The following is a 20,718-nucleotide window of genomic DNA, read 5'->3' on the forward strand; positions in this document are numbered from 1 at the left end:
GACTGGTCTGTTACAAAGATCGCGTTACTCGTGGGATGACCTAATACAATTCATCGCGAATTCTAGGCGTGTTAAATAGGGACGCGAAAGAGCGATTTCTCTGGAGAACAGATTCGAGGGAGGCGTGGCCACGATTTGCCAACATTTTGCCCACAAATGCAAGAACGAACCGCGCACACTGCGCTTATCACCGAGACACATATAATTTCCTCGGAGTGCAGACGTGCTCTCGATAAACTCGCCACGGAATAATTTCTAACTACGGACCTTATTCCTCTGTGCATCTTATCACGCTCGCAGGTTGCCCGACTAACGAGCATCGATCGTAGAGAACCGGTACGACGTACGGTTCTTTGAATTTTTATACCTTTTATCGAGCAGAGAGCAGAATGGAAAGAAATCTCGCGGTGCTAGTCCAGCGCAAAAATTTGTTACCGCTATTTCGCGGGTATTTCGCGGCGAAATGGGAACTACGCGAAAACGAGTAGACTAAGTTGCTCGAAACATATAGAAAGTGTTTTATAATTGATAAGAAGTTGATTTTTTCGCAACGCTGTCCTCGTTCCTTTGTCACGACACGATAACGGATCTCTTTAAAGCTGAAAGGATTAGCGGACAAATAAATTGACTTTGGGTACCGCGATACGTAATAGAGGAACTCGGGACTGTGAAACGTTGGAAATATGCCGCGGACGTGATTGAATCGATCATCTTCGAAAGGACATTTCTCTGTTTTGAAACTCTGTACACAGTGTATACGCAGGAGGAAGAAGGAAAACTGCAGCTGTTAGTTACAATGACTCGTCGTTTGAATTTCACACGACGTTCGAGCTTGGTATTCTAGCTTTATTTCATAACGCTGACGATTCTTCCTTTACACTTTTATTCGACTCAATAGAGAAGAAAAATTATAACGTAGATTTCTGATGCTTTATTATCGAATGCTTTGTTCTTCAAAGGCGCTTTGCACGTGACGTATTTGGAAATATAGCTATACTTATACCAACGCTGAAAATAGTAAAAAGAAGAAAGTATTATGTGTAATAACGATACAAGATCGAAAATTATATCGTTTAACTTTAAACATTCTTCCTTACAGCTTCAAGGTTTATTTTACGGGTACAACTTTATATTGAAATTGAAACACCGTTGCATCTTCGATGATATGTAAAGATTTTGTATTTTATATATAAAGAACTTGTAGAATACGATAAACAAAACAGGCTACTTTTACGTTAGAAGTTAGATATATTTAAACTTGAAACATAAAGGTAGTAGTTATTTACGGTGTTGCTTGAAACTTCAACTTTCCAGCTTAAGTGGTTTTTAAGGTACGTGCACTCTTGTAAAGAAAAATGCAACGTTTCAAAAACTCGCGTTGAACATTGTTTTTAAGTGTTCCAAAGACGTGAACGATATCTACAGAAAATTCGACTTTTGAAAGAAGCTTCGTAGAGAAGCCCTGGAACGCGTAGAAATAAAATCCATGGTAGAAGCCCGATCCGGCAACCTTCTTAACATGAACATCACGTTGTACTTTCCTTTGAACAAACTAAAAACTCAGTAAATTGCTTCTGTCGTCTAAATTAAAATCTAGGAAGCAAACTTTCCATATGTTTCTATCGAATCGATCGTACCTGGAAGCTTCTTAGTTTGCTATTTACGCATAACGAACCTTCCTTCGCCATGTTAAAAGGATAAAAATTGCAGCCTTATTAAAATTCCAGCTTTCGAATAGAGACTGAGATTGTAGATAAAATAGCTGCAACATAATACAACGTATTACGTATGTCCATGTATCGAGCCTCGGAGTCGGTAAAAGCACATGCTGCATATCCTTTTCCGATGGACCCCTTTCGTTCGTTGACCGTGACGACTACTTATATTTATTTTCTTGCAAACCGCTTTAATCCTTTCACCGTCACCTACTCTACGCTTCTCGCATACTACTACCGCTATTCTCTATCTATGTCGTGATGCCGCATTGTTTAACAACCTCGTCCTGACCACTTTGTATGCCCACATTGCGCTCATGCGCGCGTGTTGTGCGTTATACCATCGAGATGTCCGAGTGTCATTCTCAATGGCAAGTACCAGCAAAGTTACGAGATCATATTGGCCTCCTTTTTAAATAGCTGATTCGTACACGATCGTATCTAAGCGAAACGTGTTGTTCTCGTGTCACTAACAATCCGATCAAGTACAATTTTAATTATTAACGTTGATGGTTCACGCCTATGCGTATGCTTGTAGCTTCGAGGACAAATCTTTGATCGTCTTATTCCCTTCCTATGATTTTTTCCAGATTAATTAGACCAATTTTGTTGATTTGTAGTATACCGATTCACTGTTGAGAATGTCTTACATACAGATAATGCACATCGGCGTGAACGTGTTAAATAACAATGGTTTCGGTTATTCGTATTAATCAACTACACACTCGCTAATCTTAATCCATTATCTGGCAATATAAAGTATTAATCCATTATCTGCCAATATAAAGTATATAAATGGACTTCGATATAGAACATTAAAAAAACAAGTTTGTTTAAAAGCATTGAAAGGCATAGAATAGTATTGCACAATCTGTAAAAAGGAAAGAAAAAATTGGCAGCTAATAGATCGATCTCGCAGAAGTCGATGCAAACCAAAGTTGCCATCATTTATTGTTAAATCATGATCACAGACTTAACTTTGCATCGTCCCCTCTGTTAATTGGTATTTTTCAGTCGCATGCAATTCGACCCACCGTGGTCAACTATTGAAAAAGGGACCAACGTACTTACGAATCATTACTTTACGCTCAGAACATCATTTCTTTTTGTTTTGTCTGTCTTAAACTCGACTTGCCATCTGTGCTCTCGTCATCAAATCAGTGAAATGTTGCTTCAGAGATGGTGAAGCCCGTGCAACCAGCGATTCTGCCCGAAAACGGGCGAGGCGAGCAGCCCGATGAACGGGACAATGAAATCGTCATCGAGCTGGATCGAGAAAATCAGTACGGTCGTACGCAGCCACGAGCTAACGAGCCTCAAGGTAATCATTTGCGCAATATCCAGATGGTCCACCCACACCTCGTGTCACGATACATTTTTTCCGTTTCTTTTGTTCATTAATCTCGATTACACGCACACACACATACACGCACATACACGTATATACACACACATACACGCCCTGCTTTCAATCCATCGTCATCCACCAATCCGTACGTATACAAGAGATTAGGCTGTCTCAAACGTTTCCTTCGTTTTATAAGGAAATAATAGATGCACAACATTTTTTGTTTTATATCATTTCACTGAATCATGTACGATATAAAATAAAACAAAATATATAGCACAAAAAGTGTTGTGCATCTATCATCTCTTTATAAAACGAAAGAAACTTTTGCAACAACCTAACGGATATGCAGTTTTGAATAGTCAAATTTTATACGTATACTCTGCTACAAATGATGAAAATAAAAATGTTGTATTTTCAACATTTCAACTTTCAAGTAGAGGATTTTGTATATAAGTAGAGAAATGTTGTATAAGGAACGATATCAACTCTATTGGCACTGCTTTTAGAACATCGATAATGTACAAATTATTTGATTTTGTTTTCCGATAGGAAAACCGCAGATGCTTTTTGTCGATTCTTACTTTGTATGGTAGTAACGGCAAGTCCATTATCGTCCTCTTAGCGTCTGGTATTTTTGACGTAACTTTTTAATAAAGCTTCAAACTACATATGTTTGTATAACATTTATTTCTTACTTATATCAACAGAATATACTTATAAAATTTGATCAACAGAAAAACTCGAACTCCTTGTATATAGTCAACGCGTAAACATACAACTTTAGTAGCCATTTTTCATTGTACACGTACAGATAGTTGAAGCTAGCTCTCTCTCATTCGTCATTCGTTACAATGTTGCGGCTCTCCTCGTCTATATGTATATGTTTCACGTATACAGTGTGTCCTAACTTTGTGCACCGTACTCACCCTGTTGTTTGTAACTAGTTGCACCGACCACTCGCGTCCCTGCTACCTGGTTTTATTAAAAGTGCAGCCAACTAGAGGAAAAGAAACGCGTGGAAAAACTCGTGGACATGATCCTGCCTGGCATCCACCGCAACGAACGAGACTCGAACCATGAAATTGTGTTTCTGCCAAGAGAATTGCATCCAAGATGGTTGTTAACATCGCGATCCCCTCCAGCCGATGATCCAATTTCATGATTCGATTTCTTCGTGCTAAATGTAACGGTGAACGCAACGGGCGATCGCTAAATACTGTCCAAGCCGAGAATAGAACGATCGGTTGTTGCCACGCTAGATAGAATCGCGTTTTTCGACCAATGCAAAACGCTCGGACACGTTTTTCAAGATCGCAAGCATGAGATCAATCGATCTCACACTTGGACGTCTAATACGTGAAATTCACGGAGATTCGGATGAACGTGTAATATCTACATCGTCGCTGTTGGGTGATCGAATACTTTGTTCTGACAGAAACTTTATGACACGCTGATTTCGTGGTGTTCGTCGATGTGCGAACGAAGCAATCGATTCTTTCGTTGCTACTTTGACGCAACACGATCGGAGATCGTACGTTATGGTAACGAAAGGCTGACACGAGTCGAGCTACTCCATTTATCGCTGTTGTCAGAAATTTGTAATTGCTGGTATAATTGGAGAAAAGAGGAATTTATTAGAAAGTGCGAACAAGGTGTTTACGTACAAGGCTTCGTTTGTGAAAACAGCGATTTGAAATATTTATTAGGTGCAAAAGGATGAGAAATTTCTTTGTAAAACGAATTAGGAACATTTTCTCCGTTACGGAAGTTTATCGTACGATAAACTGCTTGGATTGTCGGAAAAGGAAAACACGCGCTAAAAATTGAAAACGAAGCCGCGTACTAAATATTTCGAATTTTTCCTTAGGATCTCTGTTCTTTAGTTACCTTCTTCTTCACGTAGAATCCAATCGTATCATCGGTTACAAAAGACCCCGTGCAACGAAAAACACGTGCCGCGTTCCTCGCCGAATAAATCTGTTTCCTTTCCGTTCCTCTTCTACGATTTCTTCTTCCGGCGAACAATGTCCATGAAAAAGCCCGTCTTTCCATCAAGAGACGATAAATCGTGCTATCCAGTCCCCTCCGATACTGATTCAGTTTTCATTGCAGACGTGATCGCAACACCGGTGGTGTACTCCGCTCAGACTCTGACCGGTGCCCTGATAGGAACCTGCTTCTTCTCGCTGGTAGCCGGATTCGCTTCTGGTTTCTGGTTCTCCCAGAGGCTACGCAGTGCCCCTTACCCGGAACCGTCGGAGCAACGACAACAACTGAACCGATTGACGGAAAGTTCGGAATCTCCGGGTTTCAACAACAAGTCGATCAACTTGGTGCTGAACGTACCACCTAAGAATCCAAATGGCAAGAACGCCAACTCGTCGGCGGAGAACAAGCCGGTGCAGAAAGTGAAGAAGACGTACATATGATATAGAAGACGACACAGGGCCGTCTGAGGCTTGCCGCAGGACCCCACGGGTTCCGGCTCTTCTTCTTCCTCCTCTTCCTCCGATCTCGCGGAATCAGACGATCGCAACGACGACGATGACGACGACGACGACAACGACGACGACGACAACGACGATCATCTGGATAACGTCGACGAGGAGAATCGGTTGGCACGTGTCACCGCCGGTTCCCTGCTTGACCATCTGGCCAGACGTGACGAGGACGCCTATGAAGGCGTGGCCAATGAGGAGAGATCGCTCGAGTTCCTTGCCACCCACAGGGGGGTGCCTTACGATTCACGATCGATGTCGAAGGTGACCGATTACGACAGAAGATACGACCACCAGTTCGCCGCGCGAGAGTATACGGAGACAACGTTAACGGAATCGGTGAACAGGCTTCAGGATTACAACAGCAGTAGCAGCAGCAGCAGCGCGAACAGTCTCGATGGTCTCTGCCAGGGACATCAACGAATAATCAGCGATTTAAATCGCGGCAACGAATCGAGCACGCGCGATCATTATATGGTACCCACTCGCGATCCCAGGGAACTCAACGAAAGAATCTTGTCACTGTTTAATCCACAGTTCCTGCCGAACTTTAACGATATGATGATGTACGTGGGGAATCAGTACGACGCCAGACGAAGCCCACCACCCAGATCACGATCGATGGCCGACGGAGAGAGTCGTTTGTTCAGGAGCTCGAGTTGTCGAAAGAAACGCGTCGGTGCGAGCTCAATGTTCTTCCGCCGTGGATTGACGTACGAAACGGCGCGCAAGTGACGCAAGTTGTCTCCTTTCGGATTCAAACGAAGAATACAGAGTTGGATAACCCGTGATGAAACGTAAGACGACTCTCGGAGAACACCGTTGTCCCGCGATCGAACGAGAGAAAAAAGATTTCGATCGGAAGGAGAAACGCGTACCGAAAGACCGAGCGGATTAGCTTCGGAACGGTTTAGTTAGTTCTCTTCCTCCACGATCGCTCTTGCGTTTCCTATTGCAACTATTCTTCGTGATCACGAAAACATCTTGATCCGTATGCGTTCTTATACGAAGAACGAGTCTACGAAAGAAGACCACGATGTTATATGCATACTTAGTGTCGCCGTTACCTGAGATACCTCGAGAACGTGTACTCGAGATATGTACGTATTTCTTTTTTGTCGTCGTTCATGATCGTGTACAGAGCGACCGTGTACGTTGCAAGACCACTTCCGGTGTCACGTGTCATATCGTCTGAGATGTATCGCGAGAACAGAGACACGCGGACTTTGAAAATATTTTTTTAAGGTATATCACTTCAGGCTCTTTCCGATGTCTTTAAGCGCGACATCGTGTATCGGACGCTCCAACCACACCTTGAGCTAATTTTTGTACGGAATTCGATCGATTTTCGAATTCTTCCTTTCCGTTTCTCACCAGTACGGCAATGGAAGGATATGGGAAATGAAAGGCCACACAAAAAGGAATATAACCATGCAACAACGACGATGGGACAAAGGATCGACTCGTAGCTGTGTAATGTGATACGATCAGAGGAGAGACTGTGTTCGTAGCAGTGGCCTGCTTAGGTGCTTAGAACCTAAGAACGGTGATTTAAGGACGAAGACGAAGCGTCCAGCACTTGGATCCTCGTTTCTCAAACTACCTTCTACGAACTTTGGCCCCCATGGCCCCTTGACCGTTGACAAGCAACCAAGAAAATCCCGGTAGACAAAAACTCGCCAAAAAAGACAAACTACTCGTTTTACACGAAGAAAAAGTTGCTTGCTGCGCAATGTCTATCAGTTTCACTTTGTTCACGATCCTCGAGACAAAGTTGGAGATAGTTCCAACAGTTGAAACGTAGAGAGAGAAAATATTCAAAGAGACAACCGGAAAGGGTGAAAGTTTGAGAAACGTGGTCCCATGGAACGACGTTCCAAGCATTCGCACGAGACGAGGCGTGCCTTCCGTATATTAATTGTTGGCAAATTTCTGATTTATAAAACAGGAACGGGAGAATGCGGCCGGTATAGATTCGGGCAAGTGCCTCATTTATGCGTTTCGTTTAAAAATAAATATTCGATAGTGGAAGAGGACAATGATAAGTTGGTAAAGATGAAAAGAGAGAGAAAGAGAGAGCGAGCGCGCGAGAGCGAAAGAGAGAGAGAGAAAGAGAGAGAGAGACTTATGTAAGACTTATTCAAAGTATTGTTGTGCACTTATTGCCGTGCTGTGAGTATATTGGTTATTAGCAAGAGAGAATCGTGGTGTTGAAGCACGTGTATGGTTATTAAAATGAAAAGTAATAAGGAAGAAACATTTACCGCGTTGTGGCGCCTTCGAGAAGTTATGTATTTTTGGCTGGGACGTGTTACGAATCAATTTATCACTGTTAACGGTGTTCCGGGCGAGGTGTGGAGGTGTATCTTTTTCTTTTCTTTATTTTTATTCTATAAGATAAACGAAGTGATACTACGTTGCGAATGAATCGCTCGAATCCGATTATCGATGACTTTATTTGACTGCAGGATACCTCCGTGAGGTCAAGATGGTTTTAAGTTTTATAAATGTGGAAATGAAAGATAGAACTTTCGATACCCGAACTGCTAATAGTTTTTATACGTTTTAGAAAAAATACACAGGAATATTTATAACGTAAGTAGAAAAATGTAATACGAAAGTTTCTATCTTCCTTTATCGGTAATTTCATCGCACAGATATTTCAGAATTTTCATTTGAGTTTCTTCTAAATTCGGTATTCTTCTTCCAGTGTTAGGTGAAACATTAAGAAGAATGATCTCTCGCGTTTTATTTTTCGCCGTTGGTAGAAGTATTAGTTTAATTAAGAAAGGTATTTAGAGAAAGGAAACCGTCTTAAAAAAGAGATCGTTTTTCAACTTATTTTAATTGTGTATATACGTACTATTATGCTATGCTACGCTATACTGTACCCTAATCAAATTTAAAGCAGAGCAAAGTACATTTTCGTAGAAGAGACGATCAAATAATAAAATGTTCAAGATATAAAAATTCGGATAATAAAGATTCTATCGTGCGGTATATAGAGATATAGTTTTAAATGAATTTAATCGTTTCTCCAAACGATTTGATTTTGTGGAAAAATGTTGCAAGAAGCTAGAAACTGGAGGAAAAGTTCCGGTGAATTCCTTTCGCCAAGATCAATCAGTATATAATATAATAAAATCAATGAAGAGGAGGACGCGACAAAGGTTCAGATAAACGCATTCGCGCGATTCGCTTCAGCTGGTATGTATTCCTTAGAGCCGGTACTGCGTGTTATCCGACACCTTAGCGAAAACTTGGTAGCGTGTACGACAGTTCTCTACGACAAAGTATCCTCGAAGAAAGCTCGGGAGGAGAGGAAACTTGAAAGAAGAAGGGGAGTCTTGGCGTGTTTGGCAAGATGTCTTTGACAATGGCGTAAATCGGTCTTACTAGCGCACAATAGCGAACACTGGGCATATTTCCTTTACAGCTTAAGGGCGGATAGAGCGCCTGTAACAAACTGCGGCTAGCGTTTGTCCCAGATATCGAGTAAGATGGAAAGAGAACAAAGGAGGAATCTGAATATAGAAAGTCAAGAAACGTAACCGTGATATCGCAAAAGTAGAGCGATTCGATTTTCTAGTTCTTCGTGAAATTAGCGTGTCGGTATAGAAAGATGGAACGATTGCGAAAATTAGCTTTAGCCGTGCTTTTAGACGCCAGGAAAAGCGGATATTCGAGATGTTTTAGAAACTCATGGACTTTTAGGACGGTTGGAAAATCGTTAGAGACCATCGTCTTTCGTTTGACAGATGTTGTTAAGAGGATACATGTAAGCTCTGCTCTTTTCATCGTCGATTTTAATATCAATGGGCAAACGTCCGGCTGCTCTAATGAACCAACACTGCCACGCTGATTCTGATATGCTTCGAACAGTAAAGGAAACGGTAAGACGAGTTCTAAGTAGATACATCGATTTTCACTGATTGTCACTGAGCGTTACCAATAATAGCACGGAAAAGAAGAAATAATAAACGATCGATTCGAATAATGAGGAAGCTTAACGCAAACACACATGCTAGATAGAGATTATAACATACGCGTATTGAAACGGCCATTAATAGAGAGACACGGTCTGAATACAATGAAGGAGCAACGTAGAGAATGGTCTGAAGTTGCGTGCTGGAAGAAAGAAGAAAGTCGTGTACATAATAAGTAGAAATTGTTTTTTATCGTTGAAATCATTTAGAAGCAAGGTCGAGAACATTCATTCGCTACGCTACTCGTCACGCGGACAGCAGTGGTACGCATTAATATTGTTTACGTATACATGTATACGCGTGTGCCGCATGAATCTTTGATACATGTATATGTAAACATCGCATTTCCATTATTGCATATGTCTATATATGTATACACACACATATACATATATACATACATATACGAGTGTATACATATATGTGTGCATGTGTGTGTATATGTATATGTATATACACGTATATACAAAAAAAAAATATATATATATATTCATATATTTTTTTTTTTTAATCCGCATAGATAAAATATACTATACGAATGAGAAAAAAAAATCGCGTTAAACGAGAAAGGCAGCTAATTACACACTTTTTTCGACGGTCTTTATGAAAGCCCGCGATCTTTTTTAATTAAAATTCCGCCGAGCACCCACGATGATCTCGTTAATGTTCGACTTCGCGAAGAACGACTAACAATTGAGTGTTCGGCAAAAAAAATATTTTACGAAATATGATGTTTATATTATACAGAAAAAAAAAAACACATCCAACTTAGGTACCTTGTGTCGAGATGAGAAATTATATATATATATAAAATTGAAAGTTATATATGTATATAATTTTTATATAAGTCATATTGGCGGATTGTTATATGCTATAATATTTCTAAATTAGAGGAATCGAGGAGGCATATAAATATATGTATATATACATATGTATATAGATATATATATATATACACATATGTATATATATATGTATAAAATATTATGGATGTACATGTATACAAAGCGGTTTATTAGAGTTTACGTGATTAGTTATTGTAAGGACGATTGTACATATTATTACTCCGTTTAAAATTGACTTGATCGCGCTAAACTTAGAACGAGATTTACCCTGTTAGGGGAACACTAGATTTTGCTCGATCATGTTTTCCTACCCGTTTTTCTTTTACTTTTATTATTTCTCTCATTTAATTTTTAAGACAGAAACGCTTGCACGCTAGCCCTATTTCCGAGCATGTGCATTTCATCGTTTATACATTATATTCGAGTTCACTTTGAATCGAGTGATCGTAACGATAAGATTATTTTTTACGTCGAGGAAAAAGAATACGAAACTGATCATAAAAACGCGCCAAGAGTCACGTGCGACGCGAAAATGGTATTTGTACGATTTATTACGCGCAGTTTTATAGAAGTGAATCGCTGTTTTTAACATAAAGCTATTTAATTTGACGAAAATGAAACTTTCGATGTAGGAATATATTCGAAGAGATTTACATACGAATTTTCACGCTGAAACAAAAACGAGATTGCGACATAAAAATTCGAAAACTCTTACACGGAAGAACGTACAAGTCGATTCGTTACAAACATTGATCCGAACGTTTACATACACGATTGTCGCTTTCTATTATCTACGTTTCAAAAATCTAGCTAACCAACGTTTCCCTTTGTCACGAATTAACAATCAGCACACACAGCGACAAACATTTCAATATTGACTCAACGAAAAATCGAATTCACAAGGCAGAAACCGATTCTCGAACGACGTTAACCTGATGCTAATCTTCCGCACGGTTTGCGCCAGGGATCGACGGAAGAAATCCATTTTGCGGGTGGCAAACGAATTCGTAAGGGGAGAGTCGACCGTTTTACTCAGAAAATCGGTCTTGCCATAGTTGGAAAGTTTCGAAGGATTCCGCGATATCTCGCGCAATGGGTCAAGTATTCAAACGATTCGAATAATTTGGACGTATTCGAGTTATTCCAGTGAACCGGGAACGTTTTCTCTCTGCATAGTTCTTAGACGCTCCCGCGATTCTTTCCCTCCCGGTACATTTGAAAGTCGAATCGACGCGACGTTCATCCGACGAAAGAAATCTTCACCGAAAATTTACCGACGCATATTGTTAAGCCAGAAACACGTCACGCGCTAGCGCTAGGTTAGAAGGTAATAACGATCGCATTAATTAGGTAAAGTAAATACAACATTCCAAGTAGAAGCCAGGACTGCCAATCAATTGATAAGCAGCAAACGAACTTCCGAAAAAGTATTCACGTCTGATAACTTTGAGCTTGACGTATGTTACCACGATCACCTTTCTGATTGAAAAACGTACCGTAATCTTCCCAGAAATCTAAACTTTGCCATACCAAGTACGGAAATATTTGCGAAATATTTGTCGCATTTTTGCATATAAACAAACGCGAATAATATAAATATACCAAGTTTGTACCCACGACGTATGTGTCTTGTCTAACGTTCAGAAAATGTGGAATTAGGTTAGGTTAGACCCTAGTTTCTTTTGCGGTGGATTTCAATACTAACATAAATAACTAATATAAAAGCACTTGGTGCGAAAAAGTTCAGATTTCTAAGAAAATTACGGTAGGTTTTCCAATTTTTCTTCGCTAATAGTTTTTTAATAACCAATGATCGGTGGCTTAAACCTGTGCAAGGTTACTGAGGAGAGTGAGCTTGGTGTCGTGTGTCAAGGTTAAGGTCATCGGGTGTGGGTTTTTCCGGAGATTAATCAATGAAAACTCGCAACGATTGGCGAATTTAGAATCATGTCAGTTTGAGTCTATCATGTTTTGCGTTTATTATAGAAAGTTCGATAATTGTTAACTCCTCGTAAAGCCGGACAAGTTCTACCGTTCGTTCGTTAATGATCGCCTGTTCCTTTACAAAGTATTATTGTAGATTCGAATAACGTGCGTGAAAGTAGCATTTCCTTTATTTTTTATATCGCGTAGCCTCGTTCCGTATGCTGTAACTATCCCCTTTCATTTGATATTACACAATGACTTGGATAAAAATATTCTGTAAATGAATGACGAAGATGGTCGTTGGAAGAACGATCCATTGGGAGTCCAGGATACTATCGATCTAGTATCGAGACTAGACATAGTATCGATACTATGCCTTGCAATTAATTAAAACTACTAAACGTGCAGTAAGATTTAGAACAAATAATAAAGATTAATTCAAAAGGCACTTTTGTACGAACGTAAATCATATTTCTTAAATACCTTCGATATTATTCACAGAAGCTACGAATGATATATCGAAAATCGACTGAATCGATGAATTTCTCGGATAATCCGACATTTATGTTCCCACAAGCTTTCTCCGATCTCCGATAATCCTATATCATCAAAATTATATAATTCGTCGTTAATTCATCATTAAAAGAGACAAAAAGATATACGTAATTCTTAAAAGCTTAAATCTTAAGTCATAACGTAGGCTTGTCAGGCTTTACAATTGATATTTTCAATTATGATAATCCGCTTGAAATGTTTTATCAAAATGATTGGTCAAACTCGATAAACGAGGTAATTATTGGTTAAAAATATTAGTTGATATGTCTTTGTAATTACGTGGATCGGTTAAACTCTCTGTAATCTATTCTTTGCAACGTTCATTTTGTAACATCGTCAACATTGGCAGATATCTGTCGTAGAACCATTATCACGACAAACATATACCCATTAAGCTATCCATTTTGACAACAATAATTCATCGACACAACGTCATTTTTAAATAGTTACAAATGAAATATTCTCTTTCATCAATTATTGTAACAATAAAAACTCGCACTTAGTTGTTTCGTTCAGACTTTAGAAATTACTAACACGTACACGATAAATGCATAGACCTTGGTTAACTTCATATCATAAATATATATAGAGAACGATGCTTGATAAGTGAACCGTTTGTACTAGAAACTATCTAATCTCACCGCAATCTACTGTATTTTATAATTAATCACGGAGAACGTTGAAGATCGGTGCCGGGAAACACCGATCAGTTGATTTTACCATATGCATGGAATGCTGACGCCGTTTTTTTTTTTTTTTTTTTTTTTTTATTTAGTTTTACGTTCTGTAAAAAATATTAATCAAACGATTGTATCTTTGCGAAAGACTCGTAAATAAACCAAAATACTACCGCTCGAATATAATTTCGAAAATAATCGTATCGTATAGTACAAACGGATCTGCCCAACTATAGAAAATAGCAGTGACTGCAAAAAAAAAAAAAAATATAGAAAATGTTTCTTTGGCCCGAAAAAAAAAATGGTAAACTATAATATTTTGCTAAAGATGTCAGTAACATAACTTACTACCTTTAAACGAAACATAGCGAGTGTAGTAAGCTGTAGAAGTTGGGCAGAGATATTCTCATTGGACTAAAGATAAAATTGAATGAAAAAAAAAAAGTATTGTTCGAATAGAAAATCGATAGGAAATATTACAGTAGAATGGAAAAATCTTTAATGTATACGTCACGATTATTTCGCTATGATAAGATACGAGAGCATGACGAATGAGTAGCTAAGTACACGGGTGTACGCTATGCGTCGAAACGATGGATGGCAGTCCAGGCACACATGTTTGCTGTGCCAATGCAATGCGTTTTCTGTACATAGTATCGTAGCCCTAATTAATATTAGTTAGAGTGTAGCTGGAATCACGTTGACGTAGACGATGGCATATACGTAGAAGTAATCGATAAAGGCACATAAAACGAGTCATCCAACCGCGCTGTTCTTCAGCTACACTATGCAAACATCGCTGATATCGTTCTCTACTGGTTTATAAAACCATCGAGAACTTTTCGTTCGCGCGTTCACTGTCGAATAAAAGCGGAGAAAAGTTGCGAGTGACGTTAAAATTACGGTCACTTCGAATTCTGAAAGCAATAGGCGATTCTTTGAGTATTAGTAACGATAGTTTAAATATTTGAATAGTTTAGATCAGATAATACGATTATTCATTCTCATCACGTGTAATACCCTCAAAATGTATTCATTTCAGGGCGTTGCATTTATTATTTATTGAAGTCATCGTCCAAGTGTCGATAAGAAACGTTAATAAAACAGTCGACGCGTGAACGAATCATTAAGAACGGTTGGTTGCTCAAAGTACGTCTGTTGTTGCGCCCAGAAACAATGATCTACATTTAATCCTTTATTTGATTAATGGAAAAATTCGAGCAGCGGTATGTACGTACGTATAGTACATACAACGATACGACGAAATAAAGCAGCCAGAAAGATATATAGGTGTAAGAAGACCGCTGCTTAAAAGTGACATGATCAGATAAAGGGTTAACGTTGTACGTCATCCAAACACGCGTGCAAGTTGTATGCATATGGAACGGCATATGAAATTTCTGATTTGTACAATAATACTCATTTCATTTGGAAAAATCATAAGTATTACGTATATGTATATACGTATAGGAATGATAATAACGGCTCCTTTGACATATTACCATTAGTATTATTTACTACCGTTTAATGCTACTGTTTTCTTTTCTTTTTTTCTTTTTTTTTTATTAAGTTTTATCCATGAACGACAGAAATGATTTTACCATATCGTTTTGAGAGTACATTGCCTTGTAAAATGATGCGTTGACCTATACTGTCCGCGATTCAATGGCGACCAACAGCTCCATTTTTCTCTAAGTTACACCTTGAGACTTGTATGATATAAGTAATTCATTAGATGTTAGAGATGCATTATTGGTACTGGTAATAATAAAAATCACGCCCCTCGAAAGTCATAAAGGGATTGTATTTGCTTATTTTGAAAAGAGATCTGCATCTTTTTTCTATTTTCTTTATAATTCTTTTATAGTTAGCGAATAAATACACGTGTACCTATCGTTTAGATTTTCCCTTCGTTTCGTTTCGAATCATAGAAAGATATATAAGAAAACGAATGTAATCGAGATCGACCGATAAAATGAGGATCGATTGAAAGTTCAATGAAACAAACTGCCACGCACGGGCAATAAACTTCTAAATTACGATGTAACGTTTAACATTATAAGCTGTTCAACGATCAATTTTGTATATCCCGCCAGTTCGTGACGAAAGCACAGGTCATATTATAAAAAATGGAAAAAGAATCGTCTTTCGACTGGTTTGCTCGTTATACGGTAACTACGATTACGTATAACGAGATAGCGAGAAAATACGAACGGAAAAACGATCGAAACAAGAGGAAAGAAAAGAAACGAAACGTTTGACAGAAAAAGAAATGATTCGAGAAGTAATATAATATTCGTCATGATTAGTTTTCATCGAGGCGGAAGTGCTAGAACCTAAAATCGTCTAACACTTCGCACAAGACTGAGGAGCTTGTATATAATTGCATACACATTTAATGCGGTACATTTGATATAAAAAAAAAAGAAGAAAAACGAGGCGTTTACCTTTTGGGAAGTTCAGTTTATTATCATAACGTAATAATTGTAACAACATAAAAACGTTGTATGATTGTACATACGAAGCAAGGTCCTACTATCGCCAATATACATACATACACACATACATACATACATGGTTACTACCGTTGTCACAGCGTCTCCGGTTTGCGGTGTTTACTCATTTTTCCAAGTTTTTCTAAAAAAACAGAACGCGAGAAAGAAATCTCGCGACCGCGAAACCGAAAGAAACAGAGATTTCCTATTTTTCAGCAAAGGCCCGAGTACATACATCGAGAATGAGAATACTGCGCGTCGAGTGCAACGCAAACACGCCCGATCCAGTGGACCAAACAAATTACATCGCTTGAATTCACCGTTTTCACCCGTTTCATGCTTCTGCCCGTCTGTCTACTCTTCTTTAGCGTTCGACAGGAAGAAATTTAAGGATAGGGAATCGATAGGTCCGATTTCATGATAATAACAAATTAAACTCGAGGCTATAATTCTATCAACCAGACGCTAGATGAATCACTCGCTAATCTATCGCGTAATCGCCTATCACCAATAGCAACAACAAAAAAGAAAATTGATAAAGGGGGAAAAAGAGAAGCGCATATCGTTATCTGGAAACAGTAAGAAACCTGTACTTTTTTCACGGTAATATTTGTAAAATCGTTCGACATTAATCGTTGCTCGAAGCCAAACATCTCGTAGGGAAAAGAAAAACGCTGTGTCCCCGACGCGAAGGAAATGCCATCGTGATACATCTAGCAATGACCTAGCGGGTATATCGACGATGGATTTTTATCGAGTGTCCGTGATATCTACTGTAAACGGTAGTAAACGAATTAATGCGAATAAAGAATACCGCAAGAGATCCGCTTATGAGTTACATTTACATTTACAATCCAGATATCCAGTACGATAAAGTTAAATAGAATTAAGATGAATGTCACAAGTAATGTAAACTCTGAAAATAATGAGATGAAATAAACAAGACGATGATTCAAATATATCAAAGCATATATTTCTTCTGTGAAATCCCTTAATTACATAGTTGTGTATAAAATCCTTATTTTTAAATCCGGTCTTTTTACATTAGTATTGTACAAACGCAATCGCGTCACATGCAAGCTCTATTTTCTCTCTCTCTTACGTTTTTCGTTAATCGAATTTCGAAAGAGATTACACATTGTCGCGTATCCTGACAACGAAGCGCTAGTATATATATATACAAGATGGAAACGCTTTATTTTTATCTCTGGCGAGATAAGGAGGAACGAGCAAAAACCGCCTTCCTAATTTTCATCCGAATTATAATAATATAGAGCTGCAGCTTTTCACGAAGCGTGTGTAGTCCTTTCTATGCTTTTAGTAAAAGATATTGTAACAAGCTGAAGCTTAGGATAAGCTTCTCAGGACTTGTATACACCTAAAAGGACTCCGCTGATAACGATATCTGGAAGACTGTTCGATGTAATGTTCGACTGAACATATGGATCACAATGGAAAGTTAGCACAGGTTGATGGCCAAGAGCACTGGTGTCGACGTATTGTTCTCCCTCCGTATCCTTGTACGTACTGAAGCAGAAAAATATTTCCAACGATGCAATGAGATTTTCGAAATGGCATACAATTTTAGAAAAGAAAAAAAATATATTGAAAAATACGTTTGTTATATAAATTGGATAATAAGAATCTGCTGTACAACTTTCTATAGTAACAGACTGTATGACGCACCAAAAATTATTGAGTATTAAAATTGGATGCATTTATTATTATGTAAAAGTTGCAGAAACATTAAATTTAGAGGGTGTGATATCGTTTTGTCGCGGAATGTACTAATACATGGTTAAACTCTTGTAAGGATCAAATACATTTCTATATTTAGAACCAAGTTTATTACATTCACAATCTAATAATTACACATATTGGAAAAACCATATTACTTATAAAATCATCTAATAACGTGATCCGAAAATAAAGTAACAAAATAACGAAGACAATACCTAATATGATATAATATTTCACAAAGTTAACGAGTCTTATAAATTCTCTTGCATGAGTACATACTTTTTATACGGCACACCGGGTGTTGGACTTTCTATACCCAGAAAATTGAGAACCTGTTGCTTGGTGGCTGAGAGCCTTAACATTTTCTGGATGTACAGTTCCAATGCTGCTCGCCTTTGCTCAAGCACCTTCGGTTGGGAATTTCTTACCTTCTTCGGCGGAAACGGAGCAACATCCGCGTTTTCTTTCTTCAGCTATAATCAAACAAATGCGAATAAACTCCATATACGATAATGATACCGATATATTAAAATTTGGGAAGTACTGTAGCAGAAGGATAAAATTTAAATATTTTGAGAAATAAAGTTTAGTAGAACTTTGAAGAGTTAAACATGAAAAGCATAAAGTATATTGGACAGTCGGTATGTTATTAATTTGTATGCATTTATACGCATACGTTTGATTTTGCGTAAATTATAGATAATTAGTAAAAATACGTAAAATAACGATAAATAACAATAGCGCAAGTGAAACTGCTACTTTTTAAATGATTATACACAAATAAAAATTTATACATTATTTGAATGTATAAAAAGAACTTGAAACACTGTAAATTCTTCATGTAGATGTAACTTACGATTTGAAACATGATTGAAAATAAATAACTGCACACACGTATTAGATATTTTTACCACTAACTTTATTCCGCATGCAACTTTCACGCAATCCAGTTACGCTCTAAAAAAGCTCGAAAATACTAACTGCGTATACGTAGGAGTTTGACAATATAGTTAGTTAATACATCGTATATCGCTAAAACGCTGATAAAACAAGTTATTAATATGACTAATAGTACATTATCGAGAGAATATTATACCGAATATGATGAGGACAAATTCAATTTTACTTTATTCCCTAAATTACATATGCGTCATATTAAGAACTAAATTAACTGAATTGAAAGAAGTCACAACATAAATATTATCACGTAGTAAGTATTCTCGCAATAAAAACAGCGTCAATGCATCAAACATAATTCATGATATAAATATAAGCATATACGGTATTATGTGATGCGTACATATTATTTAATATTTTGTAGTAACGTACATCCTCGTGGATACTGGTCTAACTTATTCATGCCAACGAAATTGAATGGAGAAAGAAAGCTTCATAAAGAAATCGCTATCCTTGTACATGCGAAGCAGAAAATATTCTAGGCATGGATAAGATACATATGTTTCTCTCTTTCTTGCATCGCAACATGAGAATCATAACGAAGATAGAAAGTTTAACTACTTACAATTCTACGACGATACTTATTATACATAAAAGGAATACCAACACGATCTCCAAAGATATTCATATGTATTATTGTTTCATTTAAAGAACGGAAAAGAATTAAAATTGAAATTAAGAAGAATAATTAAAAATATTGATGTTAAAGAGAGAGAAAACGAACAATGTGACTCTATTTGCATATTATATACTTAGATATTTATCGGTGATATATTTATTTGCATAATCAAAAACATCATTTTGATACAAATATTAAGACTTTGATATGAAACAATGAAATAACATACCGTGCGATGTAGCGCATTAAATTCGCTGTATCTTCTCTCAATAAAGTATCGGGTACCACTTTCGGACTCCAGAACCTCAATACAGTAAACATAATAAGGCTTGCCGTGTGACACTTCGGCCAAACGGTATCCACTAATGAAAACTTGATACATTGCATCGCTAGCAATTTTCTAGGTTCTTAAAGCACTTACAAAAAACTAATAATACAATAATAAAGTTAAAATACACAAAAGGTGTAATAATTCGAACTGTATACTTTCATACTTTGATAGTATCAGGATCTAGAGTAGTATTTATCGCACATAAGTTCATTGAAATATGCACTACTACAAAAAGCATGTGCGCGAAGTGATACCAACTTTCCAAATACATTTTACTCTATATGCACAAGTACTTTTTAAATATCTCATCTTTCAATGACAAATTACAAAATCAGCCTGAACTTTACTTTAGGGATCTGAAAGTTGTTGACCTTTTTATTTACAATCTTCTGGTTTTTAATGTATAGAATACTAAATTGCAATTTTTAAGGCGCGGCATCCACTAATTTAAAAGTTATGACTATGTAAAACAGAGTCTTTATAGGGTATTTTATAGGTTAGGTTGACAGCACATTGGTTTCTATCCATGATTCGTCCAATAAGTAGAGTCCGTGGAGTTACTGACTGCATGCGAGTGGCGGTTATTTTGACGCAGTAAGTCAAATGTGTTTAGCTGCATATGTTCTGTATATTGGTGTTACCTGGTTGATTGCAAAAAGATACGTATATAAAAGAATCAATTACAGTGTAAAATGTATAGGTAAATGAGTTTGATTTTGGTTTCGTCTAGAACTTATTTTCCAATCTCCTTACGTTAGTACAAACTAATTTTTAGTGACTTTAACTACCGCTTCCGAGAGTTTGCATATTCAAAAAACAAAATCGAATTCGCGGCCAGTTAAGGATTGGATGAGGCTTAGTTTGCTGATCGCAAATTTTTATAAACAACATTAATATAATGGTATCGTTGATGAGAATGATCCAAAGATACATTTTTGAATAAGATAAGCGAAAATCGAGAGCATGAGAATGCTCATTTATGCGGTCCAATCAGATGTTAACTATGCGATCCACTCATTGGAT

The 20,718-nt window shown here is 37.6% G+C and overlaps 3 protein-coding genes across 4 annotated transcripts in view; 2 read left to right on the plus strand and 1 right to left on the minus strand.

The window, feature by feature from the left end:
* The window catches only part of LOC126918522 (semaphorin-1A-like), a 373,869-nt gene extending 368,346 nt beyond the window's left edge, over nucleotides 1–5,523 (plus strand). Inside the window, exons 14-15 of one of the 2 annotated variants that reach the window (XM_050726525.1) lie at nucleotides 2,893–3,036; nucleotides 5,179–5,523. In XM_050726525.1, coding sequence (XP_050582482.1) covers nucleotides 2,893–3,036; nucleotides 5,179–5,495 — 461 coding nt within the window. In that variant the 3' untranslated portion in view covers nucleotides 5,496–5,523. The remainder of the gene's footprint in view (nucleotides 1–2,892; nucleotides 3,037–5,178) is intronic. The other variant, XM_050726526.1, reaches the window with a different exon arrangement.
* LOC126918541 (protein PFC0760c-like) lies at nucleotides 5,523–17,014 on the plus strand (the record flags this gene model as incomplete). The annotated part of the gene is made up of 1 exon (XM_050726557.1): nucleotides 5,523–17,014. A coding segment is annotated over one exon (777 nt), but the record flags the coding sequence as incomplete, so codon positions are not given.
* Nucleotides 17,000–19,944, minus strand: LOC126918539 (sorting nexin-24-like). The gene is made up of 3 exons (XM_050726555.1): nucleotides 19,594–19,944; nucleotides 18,068–18,261; nucleotides 17,000–17,575 (listed from the first exon to the last, which is right to left on the minus strand). The coding sequence occupies exons 1-3, from the start codon at nucleotides 19,744–19,746 to the stop codon at nucleotides 17,410–17,412; spliced, it is 513 nt and encodes a 170-aa protein (XP_050582512.1). The 5' UTR covers nucleotides 19,747–19,944; the 3' UTR covers nucleotides 17,000–17,409.
* Between the last annotated feature and the right edge of the window lie 774 nt (nucleotides 19,945–20,718).

The sequence above is a fragment of the Bombus affinis genome, chromosome 7 (genome assembly GCF_024516045.1).
Source record: "Bombus affinis isolate iyBomAffi1 chromosome 7, iyBomAffi1.2, whole genome shotgun sequence".
NCBI lineage: Eukaryota > Metazoa > Arthropoda > Insecta > Hymenoptera > Apidae > Bombus > Bombus affinis.

What these genes read in the sequence shown, in the direction of transcription:
- LOC126918539 (XM_050726555.1), bottom strand. Translation starts at nt 19,746, where the DNA reads ATGTATCAAGTTTTCATTAGTGGATACCGTTTGGCCGAAGTGTCACAC. An exon ending in TTAATGCGCTACATCGCACG is followed by an intron (nt 18,262 to 19,593) that starts GTATGTTATTTC and finishes GTTTGATTATAG; the next exon opens with CTGAAGAAAGAAAACGCGGA. An exon ending in CCCGGTGTGCCGTATAAAAA is followed by an intron (nt 17,576 to 18,067) that starts GTATGTACTCAT and finishes TTTCTGCTTCAG; the next exon opens with TACGTACAAGGATACGGAGG.